The sequence below is a fragment of the Rhea pennata genome, chromosome 3, assembly GCF_028389875.1.
Source record: "Rhea pennata isolate bPtePen1 chromosome 3, bPtePen1.pri, whole genome shotgun sequence".
In the NCBI taxonomy this organism is placed as follows: Eukaryota; Metazoa; Chordata; class Aves; order Rheiformes; family Rheidae; genus Rhea; species Rhea pennata.
The window spans coordinates 61,365,904-61,383,848 of NC_084665.1; the positions used below are offsets into that span (position 1 = coordinate 61,365,904).

At 40.1% G+C, this 17,945-nt stretch overlaps 1 protein-coding gene across 2 annotated transcripts in view; it reads left to right on the top strand.

Moving 5' to 3' along the window:
* Window positions 1-2,876: 2,876 nt before the first annotated feature.
* Window positions 2,877-17,945, top strand: part of SNX9 (sorting nexin 9) — a 64,698-nt gene continuing 49,629 nt past the window's right edge. For both annotated transcript variants that reach the window (XM_062572419.1, XM_062572420.1), the window contains exon 1: window positions 2,877-2,976. In XM_062572419.1, coding sequence (XP_062428403.1) covers window positions 2,965-2,976 — 12 coding nt within the window. In that variant the 5' untranslated portion in view covers window positions 2,877-2,964. The remainder of the gene's footprint in view (window positions 2,977-17,945) is intronic.

Genomic DNA, 17,945 nt, shown 5'->3' on the forward strand with positions numbered 1-17,945 from the left:
AGAACAGTATTAGGGGAGTGTTCTCCATATCCTTTTCCAGAGCCCAGCTTCAATTAAAAAATGTGCAGAGAGCTGTTGACAGGAGTTTTTCATTTGATTAGGCAGTCGTCTCGAGCGGATCACTTCTCACTGAATTCTGCTGAGGCAGTTCTTCCTGGAAATTACTGTAGACAAGTTAATTGCAAAAACATGTATTTAGTAGAAGCTTATAAAGAGAACACTAAAAAAATGTAACTGATGCACCAAGTAAGAGGTTTTCTTCTCTTATTGGTGGGGTTTCTTGGAGGTAGAGATTTTTAACTACTAAAGCATCCACTGGAGTTTTAGTACAAAGTGAATAAAGAGACAACTGTGTTTGAGAGCTGGTAAGCCATGTAGAGCACACTACTTCCAACCTCACAAAATACTTAAGTATGTGAACAACCCAGCTGAAGTCTGTGAGATTTCTTATGTCTAGAGCTTAAAAAGAGAAAAAAAAATCTATCCTTAAGTACCTCAGCTTGGTAGCAGAAAATTAACCATTTTGGAAAATTTGTGAAATTTTAGGTGATATTCATTTGCAATTCATTTGCAATTCATTGGTATTCGGCCCTTAAGTGCTAAGCAATAATAAAGCTTGCAGCTAAGAAGAAATGTCTGTTTGGCATCCATGGTGATTCCTGAGATTCTGAATCTCTGTAGATGCAAGAATTAACAGCAATTAATTGCAAATAGAATTGGCAAGAGCTCATCAAAATAATTTTCCTAGAACATTCTTTTCACCCTTAAAAAATGCTAAAATTTCCTTCATCCCCTAAACATGTCAAGTAAGACTTATTTTTAGGAGTAGCTCACAGAAGAGGACTGTAAACCAAAGATTTTAAGCATATAGAAAGGCCCAATAAATCATGACTTTGTTTCTTTTCCCTCAGATGGGCACACAGGGCTCTGTGAAAGCATACTGGTTGGCAGCTGTACACTGAAGCTTTTTTGGCAGTTTTTGTGACCACAAGTAAAGAATGACACAGACTCAAGCTTATGCAAAAGCCACCAGTGCATTATAAATCACATATCAAAGCAAAGTGAATGCATATAGGGTGCTTCATATACCTATCAGCCAAGAATCCCTAAATAAGACAAGACCAGGTTCCTTGGTTTCACACACCTCTATCATTTTTAATAATGTTAAAAGTTTCTCCAATTAAAATCAATGTTTCTAGGCGCAGAAGCCTTCCAGGCTGCAGCCTGCTACCTGTGAGAACTGGTCCTTACCCCCTCTCTGCAGCAGGTCTGGCCAGCTTACAGGGGAGAGGGCTAGGGAGTATCCTTGAGCACAAGATCCCTGAACATCCACATCACTTAATCGTTAACTTCTAAAGTAGCTAACTCGACTTTAAACCATTCTAGCTATCTATCAACTAGACGAACTTGCTGTACAGTGAGCTAACCTGAGGCAGTGTGCACATGAGGCAGATACAGCTACCTGGCCCCAGGGACAGCAGTCAGTCCCCAGCCCTTTTTCCTTTCTAGAAGGGTGGACACAGCTATACTTCCTTTACCCTGTGGTATGTGCACATGCTAGGACCTCTACCCCAAAAGCTGATATTCTGAAGAAGGCATAAACGTAAGCAGGCACTAGAAAGTTTTGCTTTTTTTCCCAGAGCTCCTCTCTTTTTGGCTCTAACAATGCCCGTGACAAAATGTATCTGCAGTGTGCAATATTTCTTTCCAGCTATGGATAAATCTCTACTATTTCCTGTGGATTTAGAAAGAAACAGGTTTGTCCATATCCAAGTTTTGAAGCTTGTTTTTCCACCATTCTTCCTGTTGTTCAATCAGCCTTTTGCAGGGCCCTTCTCCCACGCTGTGTAGAGATGGAGGAGGGACTGTCTCCACCTAACCTGTACCAAGGGCAACAAACATCTTCACTAGGCCACCAATGTGACCAAGTTCAAAATGTGCAATGCTGGAAAGACTACTGGGAAGAAAGCAGACAAGCTTCATTACTATACAGAGAAGACAGGAGATGACAGAGTTTGCTCAGAAAGGGCTACTAAAATGCATGAAATGCAAGTCTAGGAGGGACCACACAGCAAAAGCGATCCTTAATGGAACACCTCAAATTAACTGCAGTATCATAAAAGGCCATTCGTGGTTTCACTGCAGAGATTGCTGTTACAAAGAATAAAAAACTGGAACCATCGCCCATATTTAATTGAACTCTGAAGAAGTTAAAAACTGAAATAATGGGGTTCAAAAGCATCTCACTTTAACCTGTTCAACTCTTTGAAAAATAGTGGCTCCTAAACAGCTAGATTCCTCTTAATTCCCCACCCTCGCCCTCCACAGAAACTACTTCACTTGTTCTACCTAAAAAGAAACCTTTTCTGCAACTCAAAAAAAAAAAAAAAAAAAAAAAAGTGGATCTATTTTTTTTTCATTTTGATAAAATTGTCTCAGTGGGAAATCATACCAACAGCAGAAGGGAGGTTTGTAATTTCTGTGGACAGGGAAACCTGGCTATAGTTGTGTCACTCCATAGCAGCACACCTGCTTTTTAGGAATCTCCCTGGCAGTCTTCAACAGTTACGCTATTTATTTATTTATTATTTATTTATTTTTGCAGAACCTAAGCATCCGCTGAGCCAAGTCAAAGCGCAGACGTCTGCGCGCACCCAAGCGGGCGCACCCGCGGCGGCGCGCACAGCCGCTTCGAGCCGCTGCCGCCGCATTCCCAGCGGCCGGAGCGGGGCCGGCCGCGCCGCGAGGCAGCGCCCAGCGCCGCCTGCTCAGCCGCCCGGCGGCCCCCAGGCGGCGGCGGCGGCGGCGGCGGCTCGGGGGGGCGGTTAAGGAGGAGCCGCCTGCGCGGCCCAGCGGCGGGCGGGTCGGACACGCCGAGCGAGCAGCCGCGGGGAGGGGAGCGGAGCGGTCGGCGGCGGCGGGGAGCAGAGCGGCGGCGGCGGCCGGGCCCGCAGCGGCAGCGCCATGGCCACCAAGGTGAGCGGCCCCCGGCGCGGCGGCGGCGGCGCCCAGCAGGCCCCGCGGAGGGGGCTGGGCGGGCGGCGGCGGCGCCCCTGGGCGCGCGGGGAGGCACCGCGTGCGCAACGGCCGCCTTTCGGGGCCGGGGGGCCGGGGGGCCGGGGGGGGTGAGGGGTGGGGAGCGGAGCAGTCCCCTCCCCGCCGCCGGGGCAGCGCCGGCCGCGGGGAAGGCGAGAGTTGTCCTCGGCCCCGTTTCCGCCCCGGCTGCCCCGCTCGGGCCTCGGCGCTTCGCCTGCGGCCGCCGCGCCCTGCCAACGGGCGAGGTGGGGGGCGGCGTGGCCCGGCCGCGGCCTGTGCGGCGCCGAGGGGCGCAGGGGCCGGGGAGGGAGGGAGGGAGGGAGGTGTAACACCCCCTCCACACACACACGGCGGTGCGGTCGCGTACCTGCCGCGTAAAATAAGGTTACTAAAGGGGAAACCGTAAGTGGTGTTCCCAAGCAGTCGGGAGAAACCTGCTTGGTTGTCACTCGGCGAAGAGGCGTGCTATGTGTTTTGGGTTCCCCCCCCGCTTTTTTCCTTTCCTTCCTTTTTTCCTGTGGGAGTCTCGAGTCTGTAGTATGTGACTTGTTAATAATAGGGTGCGTTCAAAAAAATAATAATAATTGCAGGAAGTGAAATTGTGTTGTGCTGTTCTTCAACAGTGCCTGCTGTTAATGCAGCCATCAAAATTGGCACATCCTCTCTGAAACTGGCCTCTTTCTAAATTAGCAATATTTATTTACTATATTAGTATTTTTTTTTCCACTATGCTACTTATAAAAGTGACTTGACTGTACTGGCTTGTTCCTGCTTTGTGTAGGTGTGAGTTAACATCCACAAGCAAATGTCATCTGAAAGTTGTCTGAATATTGCAGAAGTCTTTCTGATATTTGAAGTAGCACTTTCAGATTCATCTGATTCCGTAAACTTGGCCTGTAGTTTAAAAAAACTCCTTCTATTCAGATGGTTCTCATGCAGTACATCTATTCATATTGTGTTTCTCAATAGCTGAGAAATCTGCATCTTGAATATGTTGAATCTAATAGATAAGTGGCAGTCTCAGTAACCATTGAAGTAGGTGGTTATTCATACTCTAGTAACATTTTCAGAAGCACAGAAGAAAGTGGTTTGGGCTTCAAAATCATTTAGGCCCTTTGAAAAGTATTAGCGTAGTGAAATTTGTGTTTCTGTCTGCTCAGGTTTTAGAATGTTTTTAATAAACTCCGTTTTAATATTGGCTCTTTCCACAGAGTTGTAGGGTGTGTGTACGAATAATATGAAAATACATTTAACTATTGCAGGTATTAAGAAAAATTGAATTGCATACTAATATACACATATATGAAGTAATGCATATTATCTGCTGTCCTTTGGACTATGATACAGTTTTTCATCTAATACTGAGAGTGTGCAGGACTATGCTTATTCTGTGCCTAAGACATGGAGTCGTTTATTTGGGAATTTGCACTTCATTTTTCTTGAAATAAACTTTTGGTGTTGTTATGGCCAGAATGATGAGTGAATGATTTCTAACTTACTAACTACAACTTTATTCAAATTGGGTGAGAAAGATGCAAGTATTTGGGTTTTCTTTATTCTATGCTTTGTGAGTTATGGTAATTAACTTGAAGGCTAGCATCAAGAAGTGATAGTGAAGACTTTTTTTTTTTTTTTTCTTCATTTTGATATACTGGTAACTGAGAGCAGAAGCTGACCTTATTTTCTGTACATTTCACCCATGAGCTTTGTCATTCTCTGCTAATTACCCTATTCTGGATTTTAATCGGTTACACTTTTTGTAATGTCAGCTATATAAAAAAAGAAAAAGGACTGTTTTTTTTCAATAGTGCAAGTGAGCGACTGTGTTTAATAAACAGCATTTAGGAACTCTGCCAACTAACCCATAACTATTTCGTTTGAAAAGACAGATTTGTTTTTTAAAATTGTAAAACAAATTTCCCATCTTCTGCTTCCTCTCCTTCCAAATTAGTTTAGTTCTGTAAGAAATATGCAATACATTGAAACTGTATATAAAATGTTAACAAGGATAAGCTGTGATTAATCTTCTAGGGGGTGAATTTCTCAAACTTCAGTTGCATATGAACCTATGCATCTAGTAGGGGTGACTGTCAATCAGATTTGGCCTGCACTGCACAGGCTATTAGTGTTTCCTGAATTAATTCATGTTTTTACTAGAATATATTTTCCGGGAGTGGGGGGTGGGGTTCAATCTAGATTTGCACTCTTTCAGTAATGGAAAATCCAGCCTGTCTTTTTTTTTTAATTAAACCATCAACTCTTTTTGCTGTTGATGCTCATTTTACTTTGAATCGAAATTTGCCTAACTTCTGTTTCCAGTTTTATTATCCTCTTTTCTGCTAGCTATAAAAACACTTCTGTCAAATCATTAGAATTTTGGGGGAGTAACAGGGATGACTGACATTTCTTCCATAGCTAGTTTGTAAACTCTGGTCAGTTTGCTCTTAATTCCTGCTTTGATAAACTGAATCAGTTCAACTCCTTGAGTTTTGCAGGGTGAAGATACAGTTGCAGTCTTGTATCTCATGGCGCTTACCTGTACCATTTAAGCTAATGAGATTTTCTATTGAAATAATGCAATTTTTTTAAAGGATAAGACTGCTGTTTCTATCAAAGAAGGGCTTTACTAATGCTCTCCTAGAATATTTGTAAACTGGCAAAAGAAGCAATCTGTTATTGAAACAGGGCAGGGATAGTTGCAGGGACTTGGGGTAAATCTTAAATCTTCTGAAGGCCGTGACTCTGTCCAAGCAGTTGGCACTGCTCCTTCTGCCTTACTGCTTACTCCTAGGCTCTCTGAACTTACTAGGAGTTGATTCCCGTGCTTGCCAGGCCTGTCTCTGAGCTAGGTGAAAATGGTGGGACAGCTTTCCCCTGGTTAAGGGAGGTGAAGCGGCTGACAGCTTGCTCAGAGCCAACACAGAAGGTCTGACAAGGGAGAACAGTCTTCGTGGTGGAGGGTGGAAGTATAAGGGGAAAACAGGAAAAGGAGAATATGAGCTTTTTGGTGGCAGTGCTTAGTCTGGCTGGCTGCTTGTGTATCATTGCTGTAACTTGGCTGTGGCCTTTCTGTTTCCCTAAAGGCTTGCTCAAGGTCACATGCTGCAAAAACTGAGCCATGTTAAAAGAAAAAAAAATAGTTAGATTGTTTAAGAGATCACAACCTCAAATATTTTGAGGAATGGCAACTTAACTGAGCCTGACTTTACAGGTAGGCAGTTGCCGATCAGTATTTAATCTGTTCAGATGCATCAAGCTGGATACTTTATTTTGGATGCTTCCTTCAGAAATGTTGAATTGAGCACACTAATTCCTTATTTAAATTATGAATAAAAAGAAAAGCAAAAAGTGCCTAAGAGTAAAAATATATACTTAGAATTTCCAAATGCAGATCAGATTCCCATTATTAAATATTTGGGTTTTTTTCCTCTTACTTCTTGACTCTAGCCTTTCTTCTTTCTCTTCTTTCCTCATTAAAGTTTGCAAAATTTCAACTTCACTCTCAACTCTGCAGTTTCTTTTGGTTTTGAGTTTTGTTGAGTAGAGAGAGCCAGAAATGTCAGGAAGGGGTATGCTGACTTTTAAATAATGTGCTATCTACCTCGGTCTATTTTTAGGGGCGTTTATTATTTAATAATGTAAGTAATTCTTTTTCTTGATAAGCCTGATGGTTTTGTGATTTGTGAAGTCATACTCTCAGAAGAGCTAACAGGAGAAGCCAGAAGGTTAAGTGCATGCTGATGGTCAAGACTGGTCTTTTGGAACCTGTGCCGCTAGTATACAGAGAAGGCTTTAATTTACCGTTGAAGTTGAAATCAGAAGGTGATCCTTCAAACTTGCATTTATAAGAGTAGTAGTGGTGAAGTTAGTGACATTACTTTCACAGGTTAGAGATAAGTATTGATCAGTTCTGTGAGGTTAGACCCCTGTTGGTACAAATATCGAGGCTTTTTGTCCCTCTGTAACCTTGGGCACCTGTATCCCAGCCTCACGTTCTGTATTGTTTCATGCCCTGTCTATTTTAAGAACTCACTTGTGTGGTTCTGTTTATAGGACTGGGCCTTTTTTCATGGCAGGAAGTCCTTTGAGGTGAACGTTCTTAGAATGAATACTTTGTTCTTAAAAGAACCTATAGCTTTTCGGTATTTTGAATACATGGAGATACATTGTTCAAGGCTCTTTTGTCCATCTAATCACCTTAGAATATCTCTTATGAATGTTGTTGTATGCTTGAATTTGAAAAAAAAAAATGTGGTGAGAGAAGATCACGATTTATATATGAATATTGGGGAGGAGGGGAAATAACAGCACTGAAGATATTTAAAACTTATTTTTCTCAGATGTGTGTCCTTTCTATCAGCTTGACTTCTTTCCATTCGGTATTGCCCTTACCAGTGCAAGGCTCTCGGAAAGAAGTCTCACTGACGCGTTCCCAGTTGTGTCATCGTGAAACTGTTTGTATGTTTGCCTTATGAATTGGGCAGAACCAACTCTTGCTGTTCTGATTTGCAGCTGGAAAGTGAAATATCCCTCAATAAGTATTCCAAAATACCCAAATTTCACATTACACAAGTCTGTTTTCTGTCATCACTTTGAAAGTTGAAAGTCTTTTCTAGGAAGTTGTATTTTAAGATTTGTTAACTGAATATTGTCTTAATATGACTGTGAGTTGTGATGAAACTTTCCTGTGCAGATGACTTCCTAATCTAGTTTGTATGTTCCACTGTTAGAAAATACAACAAATCATGACTTAATACAAAGAGAGAGATTGTGGTTGTTTCTCATCTATCACATCCTTTCTCTGTTAATCCTTTAAATTCAATCATCTTAATTTTATAAAAAGTTGCTTGTTTTTAAGTTAAAACTAAATAAATGTGAAATTGTTTCCTAGTCTTATTTTCTTTCTTTTCTTTTAAGTACTGGGGAAGGTGAAAATGCATGGTAATGCAAGTTTACCCCAAGTCCTTGAGCTAGTGATATCGTGAGATGTCAGGATGAGTTAAACAGCATGAGAAAAACTGGCACTGTATTATTTTATTAAGATACAGGTTTTCTACTCTCTTGTCTCTGGCTTTGTGGCCTTTTGAAGCTCTGCAATAAGAGGGTTATTTTACATTCCTGCAATTACTGGCGCAAGGCTTCTCGTTTGAAAGCCTGATTCTGTGTAACTAAACTCTGTGTTAGGAAGCTGGAGAAGTGATTAGATTCTGTGTGACGTTATGTTATGCTTGGGTAATAATTCCTGTGACTCAGTTTTTCAAAGCTATTTTAAGCACTTGGAGATTGAGTCATCAGAGACTCATTACCAGAGGTTGTTGCTTAAAAATATGATTCTAGCAGCTAAAGAGAAGGAAGTCTGATATCAGATGTTACAAGTTTCCTCTGGTTTACAGACTTAGTGATTCAAATTTTCACTATGGTAGAGTTTCTCCATATACCAGTATTTCAACAAGCAGTCATTACAGTTAACTGCAGCTTTGTAGTGAACTTTATTTTACACCATTCTTTTGATTATTTTCCTCTGTAAACTGTCTTTTAAAGGCCCGAGATGTAACTTTTCTTCTTGTAGGGAGCTACCTCCACACAGCTGAATGCAGCTGCTCTGTACTTGAGAGAGGACATTCAAGACGTGGTATGAAGGGCACAGGAACTGTGCTGGGCACCACTCATAAAAGGGTATGGTGCCCACAGAAAGCATCCTAGGTACAGTCAAACCAGCGAACCAGCGTCTGTGTTTCACCTTTTTTTTTTTTTTTTTTTTTTTTTGGTCAATTAAAACTCTTAATTTCCTCTTGTGTTTTAGAGCAGCTCCCCCCAGAGCAATCTAAAGGCAGCACTTCCATTCTCCGGGCTGTAGCTCGTAATGGAAACTACTTTACAGGAGGATTTTCCAATATGCAAAATTGGTGGCTGGAAGGAAGATGCTAGGCAATGCAATTTGAGGGAGGTCCCTTGAGAGCCAGAAGCAAAACAGCTGCTTCTGGGGATGGGCAGTGATGCCTGACCTGGGGTTTCTGCAAGTGGGACTTGCCCATGTGAAATCATTGAGTATCATTCTCACAAGAAGTAGGACTTGTGTACAACTTGTTGTGGGATGGCTTTAAACTGGTTCACGTTTTTCTTTGTCGTGATTAGAGGGTAGATTCCAAAAGAAAGACCATTGATATAACAGTAATATGTTTATTATTTCTGCTAGTTCTGATTTAAATTTGGGGTTTCCTTAAAGAGCTGACGCAGCTGATCTTTCTGCTGCTCTTAGGCGTTTAGTGGTTTATTTCATTTTGTCCTCAAACTTCTTCAGATCTGAGAATTAAACTAAAATGCTTTGCTCTTCCGTTGCAGTAAACATTTTTTTTTTCTTTTTATTTTTGGGGTAAGATGTGAGTATGTGGTTCAAAATCACCATAACATATGATGAAGTACTGTAGATTGTGCATACCTCATTCCAGTGCAGTTCTATCAGCAGTGTGGTCACTTCCTCCCTTAATGGTCCCATACTTGTTTTCTGGAAGTCATTGGTTATAGAATATAAAATTAAGTAGCTTTCTCTCTGTGAATAACTAGACCATATTCCTAGAACTTTGTATATGGGTGTTGAATTGTAATTGTTGTATCAGCAGCTCTGTTGTATTCTATAAAACTTCTAAATTTTCTAGTAACAGGTAAGGAAGTACCAGTTCAAACTCGCTGCTGTGACTTTTAACGTTTATATTGCCATGAATGTTTCTGCTGGAAGAAAAGTTTGCTTGGTGTCCAATTTAAATTCATTCCTGGATAATGGAGGATGGAGATTTGTAAAGGAGGAAGTTTGAATATTGTGTGACTTACTGAAGTGTGTTGTATGGTTCTAGTTCTGTCATTAATTTCCCCCTTCCCCCCTTTTTATTTTTTGTAAACTTAAAGTGGGCTAGGGAAGTACTGCTGATCTTAGTGCTAATGCTCACTGTGTTAAATTGCAGGTGACTAATGTTCAGTTTAAGTGCTGGATGTTCTTTGGCTAGATCTAATAGAGCTTTGTAGCTGCAGTTCAAAGTGAATAGTTTGCAACTGTACAAGGTCTTGTAATTTTGTGTGCTTTCAACAGAGAAGCTTGAAATAGTTGAACATTGCCCATTTCTGGAGTTAAGGTAACTTAATCTGATGAAATGGTAGTATATTTATACTGGAATAATAGCCTTACTTGCTGTCATAATATAAAAATGAATATAAGAAAAGTTCAATTACCAACCTTTCATGAATTTTGTTTTTTAAAGGACTATGAGAGCCCAAAAAGTTAAGTGTCCTAGTGTTGATTACTCAAGAGTTAGTAACAGAGAATTTAGCAGAATTCCAAGCTGAGAATCTGGTTTACTGCATTTAAAATTCTTTCCTTGATATATTCAGTTAGCATGTGACTGAGCTCTTGTTTTCCTATGTGTTTTATCAGTGTTTATGGCTTCAATGTAGTAAGATTAGTTCCTTCTGTATTTTACAGGTCAAGCTTTATTTAAAATAACATCACTTTAACATGCAGAGTTGTCTGCTTTACTAGTTCTTAGTTCACTTCTAGAATGCCTTTTGCAGCTGGTACATTGAGACGTTCACCAAATAAATGTGCTTGCTGGTTCCTCTAATAGTGTCTGCAGCCTGAAAAGGCTTCAAGATCCTTAGATAACCTTAACCAAACTTTATCTCTCCAATTATTGGAATAATTATGGTTCTATAATCTCCTCTCTCGTAAAGGAAACACTATTGGGTATTATAGACTGTTTAACTAGCAGGTCACAACATGGCAGTTTTTCTGGATGAACGTTGCAGATGTTTTCTGAAACCTTTACCTCTTACTTGTTTTACTGTCTTTGGGGACAGAACTGTGGAGACCTAATACTGACTGATAGCTCCAAGTTTATGGGGCAGATATCAGGGGGAGGCAGCACGGCAGACTTCTGCAATATGCAGTTAAACGTTGGTTGAGTAAGCAGTAGTTTGATTTCAGAGACAAAGTAATGATTGAATCTAGCTGGGGACTTGAATTACACTTGAGATAAATGCATCCTACCAAATGTGTGTAAATACAAAGCCATACTCTCCTTGCTTTAGTTGTATGTCCTGGCATAACTGGAGTTAATTCTTTCATGTTTGAAATTGTTTAGTCCACAGTCCAGACTGGGACCCAGAATAGATTCATATTCCGAAAGGAAAATATGAGGAATTCTGGGCATTTGGAACAGTGTGGTAAGTCAGTTCTGGAAAAAGTCACCTGATATAGCTGGAGCTCCTTAGTTATGATTAAAAGTTTTGTTAATATGTTGTTAATAACTGATAACTGGTTTATGTTATGTTCAGTCATGATTTTAAACAGGAAGAGAACTTAGTTCAGCACATAACCCAACTGAAAGCCTGCTTGAGATTCACAGGAGCATCCAAGCCAGTATGTGGAAACAAGTCTAAATCATATGGGTGTCTTGCGTGCCTCCCTGCCACTTGACTGTCCCTTGCTTTTCTGCTGCTTGCATACACGAGGGTTCTGTTACCTGGGCTCAGTAATGCCCCGTGGTTGTATCTGTGCAGACATCACAGAAGGTAACTAAGCAGCTCTTCTAATGGCATTTTGTGGTTAAAACTTATAAGTGTGTGCCAGAAAGTTGTCTCAAAGTATCAACCTTTGAATGCTGGTTTTCTGTAACTGCTCAGCAGTTTCAGTAATCCACAAATTCCAAAATCGGTAAGCACTGCCTTAAACATGGGAAATACCTCAGGTTATACCTGCGTTATTTGTGTTCGTTGGCAGTGGCTAACTATCTACCTATTTTTTAACTGCATAGAAGGGAGATATATCATTTGTTTTAATATTTGAAGATTTTAAGACGTTACCCTCTAGCACTTTTAAGAGATCTTCAGCATAGGAATATTCTTAAAAATGTTCTAGTCCTTACTGCATCTGGAGCTTTTAGTCCTAGCTGCTTGATCTGAACAGTGTGTCATCTTGTGTTCCTTCTCTCAGAACGAGTGGGAGTTCACTTACAAAGGGAAGTTCTTGGTGTGAGTACTGCCTGTAACACTGGCCAGGAGTGCATTTGACTTTGGGATGTGCTGATGGTATGATTTTTTTTGTTTGTTTGTTGTTTTTTACGAAAACAAAAAGAAAGAATCCCTTTCTCCATAAATCCAAAGATATGTGACAACAAATGATCTAGACAAACCTTAACAGAACTGCAGTGTTCTCTTGTCTCTGAGGGCAGCTAGAAAAACCTGGAGGGGCTCCTTTGCTTCCTTCCCGTCCTGCCTTTCGGTTGCAATTACGATATCTCAGCAAGTTAAAGGTCTGCTGAAACTGCATTGTCTTCATCTGTATCCTTTCACAGAACTGCTGCTTTGGGATTTAAGTGGTCTCCTTTCCCTCTTATTTTTCTGGTTGGTAAAAATGCAGCTGCATGTGAATACCTTCTTTTGAAGGTTTGTAGTGGTTCTTGGCACCGATTCTCTGCAAAGAAAGCTAGTTATCAGCTGTGTGTTAGTGAGGCGGGTGGTGTGGTGTGTTTGTTTTTCCCGATCAAAAATTATTTTCAGCAGCGTAGTTCAGTCCGGTTAAGAGAAGCAGAGTTGAGGAAGGTTAATAAGCCGCTGTCTTCATGACTAAAGCAGTCATTTTGACAGTCTTTTTGCCACTTAAGCTTGCTAACTGTCTTCCTTCTTACACAAAAACATTTAGAAATATTTTCAAGGTATGTTTCAAGGTATGCTTATTAAAACTTTAATTCTAAAAGTGTCAGTGGTTTAAGTCACATGCGTTTTTGTGGGAACTGAGTATTTCATTACTGTCCCTTTTCCATAAACATTTCAAACTTTGTGCTTCATCATCCACTGGAGAATCTGATGGGAGCGAGGAAGGAGGGCAAAGGGAAATGCTTCATGCTCTGTTAACTATTCACTAGCAATACTAGGCATAGCTTTTAATCCAGTCTGAATACTTCCATTAAATATCCGCCCTTAAGTAGTGTATGCACATGCCTACGCTGAGGATGAAGGGAGTTCTCTGTTCTGAGTCCCCTCTGTCTACAAGCATATTTTATTAGCAGGATGAAATGATGCAAGTCCCTATTTCTTAGCTTTTTTTTTTTTTTTTTTTTAATCTGGTATTTAATTTGCTGCTAATGTGCTCGTAGTCCATGATGTTAATTCCAAATGACTAGCTGCAGGCTATTGAACTACTTAAGAGTTGAAAAAGAGCTTGGAAGAAAGTGAGCTAGCAGGTCAAGAGACAAATTTGTCAACTTGCATTACTCCACAGGTTCATGTTAATGCGGGGATCTACCAGCTACAGCTGGTGAAGGCACTTGGAGTAATGGTTTCTGAGTAATGTGTTCTTAATGCAAAAGTGGAGTGTCCTGCTTGACTAGACTTTGGTTTCCTTTTTGGGAGGGGCCAGGGTTTTAATATTACTCTTCAGCATACACACACACAAATTACATTTGGAAAAATAATATAGCATTAAAGAGAGACTTTTATTAGACAAGTCAGTTCTAGATTTCAGTTCTTCAATGTAAGCCCAACTGGAAGGGACAGTTCAGTTTCTTTAGACTCTGGTAGTCTAGTAGCCTAGCCAAATGTTGTTGAGCACATACACAAGAACAGTGATGATGCTTAGTGATGTATAAACATTATAAGCTTTCTCCCTTCAGTCCATGTTAGTTAAAAAGACAAGCAGTGAATCTTTATCAGTGTAACTGACAGTTTGCAAAGCTGTGTATAATGTCTTGAATTACAAAGTTAAGGCTTTTGTAGGAGTATAGAGACAATGCTCCTAGTATCCTGTTTTGCGTCCATCTTCACTTTTTTGTTTGCTTCTTGCCCCTTGGGAATGTCTGTTTAAAAAAAAAAAGAGAGAGAAAGGCGTGTGACTGGGTTTAGAGATTTCTTCAACTGTAGGCAAGACAGAAGGTGGCTGCTTTTCTAGGTCTAGGGACAAAGGCACTTTAAGAGCTGTTTAATATTTCAGCATAGACCATACAAATATACACTTAGTCTAAGCAGTCTGATACAGTTGTGATAGTTGGACTAAAATGAAAAGGTTTATTTTTAAAAAATCATACTGCAGATGCTTCAGTGAAAAAACTATTCTGTCTCACAGGAGTACTTATTGGTTTATAGGTAAGCTTTGGTTTCAGAGTAAATGGAGAAGAAAAAAGGATAAAATACACATAACTTAGCCACTGTAAGAAGAAAGGTGGTATACTCGATGAATAGTACTCTGGAGGGGAGTTCCTACCTATGTTTTTCAAGCTTTTTTTTTTTTTTTTAAGCTCTTTGGATACCAATGGTTTTAATTCTTAAACTTGTCACTGTTCCCTTATTATGAACACTGGGACTTAAGTGAGTATTTTGGCCTGCTGTGAGTTTGGTCTGAAAGATGCATTGATTAAAGCATGCTGACTTGCGTGTTGTTCTGGATGTTTATTAATGGTGAATGAAACAATGGTTAAACTGTCATTTGAAGACTTGCCTGTTACATTCATTTCTGTAGTTTCTCTAGCTTCCCTGGTGCAGTGAAAAAAGTCAGGGTTTTGATGCTGACTTTTCAGCTGATACCAAGTAACAATTTTTGCAGTTCTAAGTAGTAGTCAGCTACTTCAGAAAATATTAGATGATAATTACCGAACAAAATGCTATGAAAGATTAAAGATTATAGAACAGAAAATGCAAAATCAATTTCAAGATTAATCTGAGATTAATACAAAACTTCCTGTGCAACAGGGAAAATGAATAAATAATTACAGTTGCTGAGATTGCAAGTTTATGGACTTGGAAAAACTCTGAATTTGGTAGACTGCTTGTCCTTTCATGGGAACTTTTCGTTTCAACTGTTTGTGTATAACAAGGGTGTTCAGTGCTCACCAAAAGATTTCCAGAGTAAGTAAAACCATGCTGAATGACAGTGGAGTTACTCAGGAGTGAGAAATTATGGCAGGTTTAGAAGTTGTGTTTTGGTGTTTGCTCTCTCAGCACAGCCTGACTTAAAAACACGCCAAGCTGGACTGATGTTTCAGCTGTTGACATTCTTTTGCCCTTAGCCCCATCTGTATGGGGACCTACCCGTCTTTTATAAGTGACGTGAAAATAGAGTATTCGTGGTCTTTTTGCAATTTTGATGCAAGAAATTCTAGATGAGGATGGGAGGTGATTGGGGAGCAGGGAGCCAGTCTGTTGGGTCTTCTGCTTCTTCTCCTTTGGTGCTTTGCAACTTTTAGAGAATGTAATAAATTCATAGTTGAGAATGAATTAAAACAGTCAAGGATCAGTGTTTCACAGGTAACTGGTTTCAAAGTTCATGTTTACTAGACCTTGTGGAGAATACCTGTATTAAATGATACAGCTATTGTAGCACAACTTCATGAAGTTATCTTTGTTCCTAGGTCTGTCCCGTGTTTATTGGTAACTGAAATATTACAAGAGTTAACTGGAGTGATCAGAAGCCCTTCATTGCTCCTTCCAGTTAAACACTTAAGCTGCTGTCCTAGAAAAATTTAAAGTCTGCTCACTATCAAGGCCCTGTGAAATTTTAGGACTTTACTTGTGAATAAGTGTCCTAGCCCTCCCCCTCAAAAAAAAAAAAAAATAATAAAATGACAGACACTGGTGCTAATAACTGAATTCTTTCTCTTTCAAAGACACTATTTACCATCAGGCTTCCCAAATTATGTCTTTCTAAGATATCTGCATCCTAGTAGAGAGGCAGAAACCATATCTGCCCCATGTCCTTTCTACAAAAGAAAAGTGGAATTGGATCCTCTTTCTGTGTGCCTGGGAACTGCTGTCACTAACTGCATGGGAAAGTAGGACCTGGAAGCTGTTGCCATCTTTGCTGCAGTGATATGACAGTTGTCTTTCTGAGACAGTGCCACCAAGAGAATTAAACACGTGAATCCCTATCTCTTGAAAAGGGATCATGTGCTAACTACTAAAAGGAAGCCTTGCATTTATCATAGAAATTTAATGCTTTGATCCTTCTGTGGAAGTTTCCTTTGAATTTATATTATCTGTCACTGTCAGTTGTTCTAGAGAAACAGTCATCTCGTGGCATAAGTTTCCTAAACTTTAACGGACGTCTGAAACAGATGAGTTTATGGCATATTGAATGAACTCACCTTCTAATACAGTAAAATCAAATCACATAAGGAAAGTGTTTTCAAGGATGTGTTAAATTTTTGGGTAGATGTCACTGATACTTTGCCACTGTTAGTATTATGAAGCATACTTTCATTATAATGCAGTAGGGTTTTTTTTTACCCTTCAGAAAGCCTGGCATTGCAAAAATATTTAGCTTCAGAAGTAAAAACTTGAACAAAATACAGAGATGTGATCACTGAGGGTTGTTAATCATTCCTATTAACAGAGGTTTAGACAGGCAAACTACTGTGAAAGTGCTGCGAGCAGAACTGATGTGCATTAGCTGTTAATACATATATTCTTAGCTAGAGAGGCGCGCACAGTGGTTTTAGTTGTCCTAGTTCTCAGTGTCAAAATTTGCCTGCTGCAGGTGAGCTGTAGTGCAAGTTGTCTGGCTTGGAGGCAAGTTGCTCTTGCATCTGAGCTGGGTCTCGTGATTAAAACATCTTAGAAAAAGCAGGATGATGATTCTTAAGAGAAATAGGTGCTTCTGTCTCTGCATCACGTGTTTAAAGATTCTGAGATATAGAGAGGAACCAATCCATTGGGATGTTTGCAAAAATCTTGGATACTCTTCTAATAAATTAGTGTAATGATGATATAATCCTTCATTAGAATTTTATATTAATGACTTGTTTTCTTAGCCAACTTTCTGCCCACTTAACGTATACCAAGTATTTTGACACACTGACAGCTGTGGTTTCGTATTCTTATGCCTGCTGCATAAATCAGTTGACAAATGCTTTTTTTTCCCCCTTTGTTACTCTGCTCTTAAGATTTTGTGGGGTGGGTGTGGGGATGGAGAAGGTTACTTGGTTCAGTGACAGAAGTAACCAATGGATAAAAGCCAACTCTGCTCCAAATGTGCAGAGGAATAATACATTCACTGGTCTAGGTACTGCTTTTCAATATAAAGGATTTTTGTGTTTTATATGCTTAGACATTATTAAAATTACCATTCTAAAAAGACAGCGATTGATCGTGATGCTTAAAATTTCTGAAAGAGAGGACTTGCACTGCAGTAGGTCAGCAAATATGTAAGTTGGGGAAAAAGCAGGCCAGATGGGTAACTGAACAGCAAGTCCAATCAGGCCATAAGAATGCTGGTGTAAAATTGAGAATTACTGCTTTCTATTTTCCTTTTTCCATATTACAATTTAAATGTCTATATCCATAGTCCTGAAAAGCTCATTTTCCTTTCATAAGGAGAAATTAGTGCTGGTTTCTCACTGTCCTTGCCTTGCAGAGAAGACTGCTACCTCCCTCTCATTCTGCCAAATGGTTATGTACTCAGGAGCTGTAGAGGCTTTGCAGAGCAGAGAGGCCTCTCTTCTCTTTGGCATGTGCTTAATCTGTGCTGGACTCTTCTCACTTGAGGGAGTGTTTGGGATGAAAGCCAGGATGTTACAAACTCTCCAGGGAAGTGTTGGAAGCCCCACTGCTACCTAAGCAATGTCAGGCACTACATATACATTACAGTGACTAGGGTTTGTCTGGTCAATGAAGTCTGTTAGAAATCCCTTTTTCTCAAAGGGTTTGGGAAACAACTTCAGAATCCAGAATCAGTTTCACCCTATGCATGGGAAGACATTTAACAGCAGTAAGTTAAATTAATTTTCTGATAGATTGCTTAGCTAATCCTTTGCTTGTTTTACAAGGTTTCAGTACGTCTGGGAGTGCAGTAATAGCCTTTATTTCTGTAAGTATCTGAATCTCTAAGGTTTCTGCAGTTCTTCAGTTGTTGGATCATTTTACATTGGATG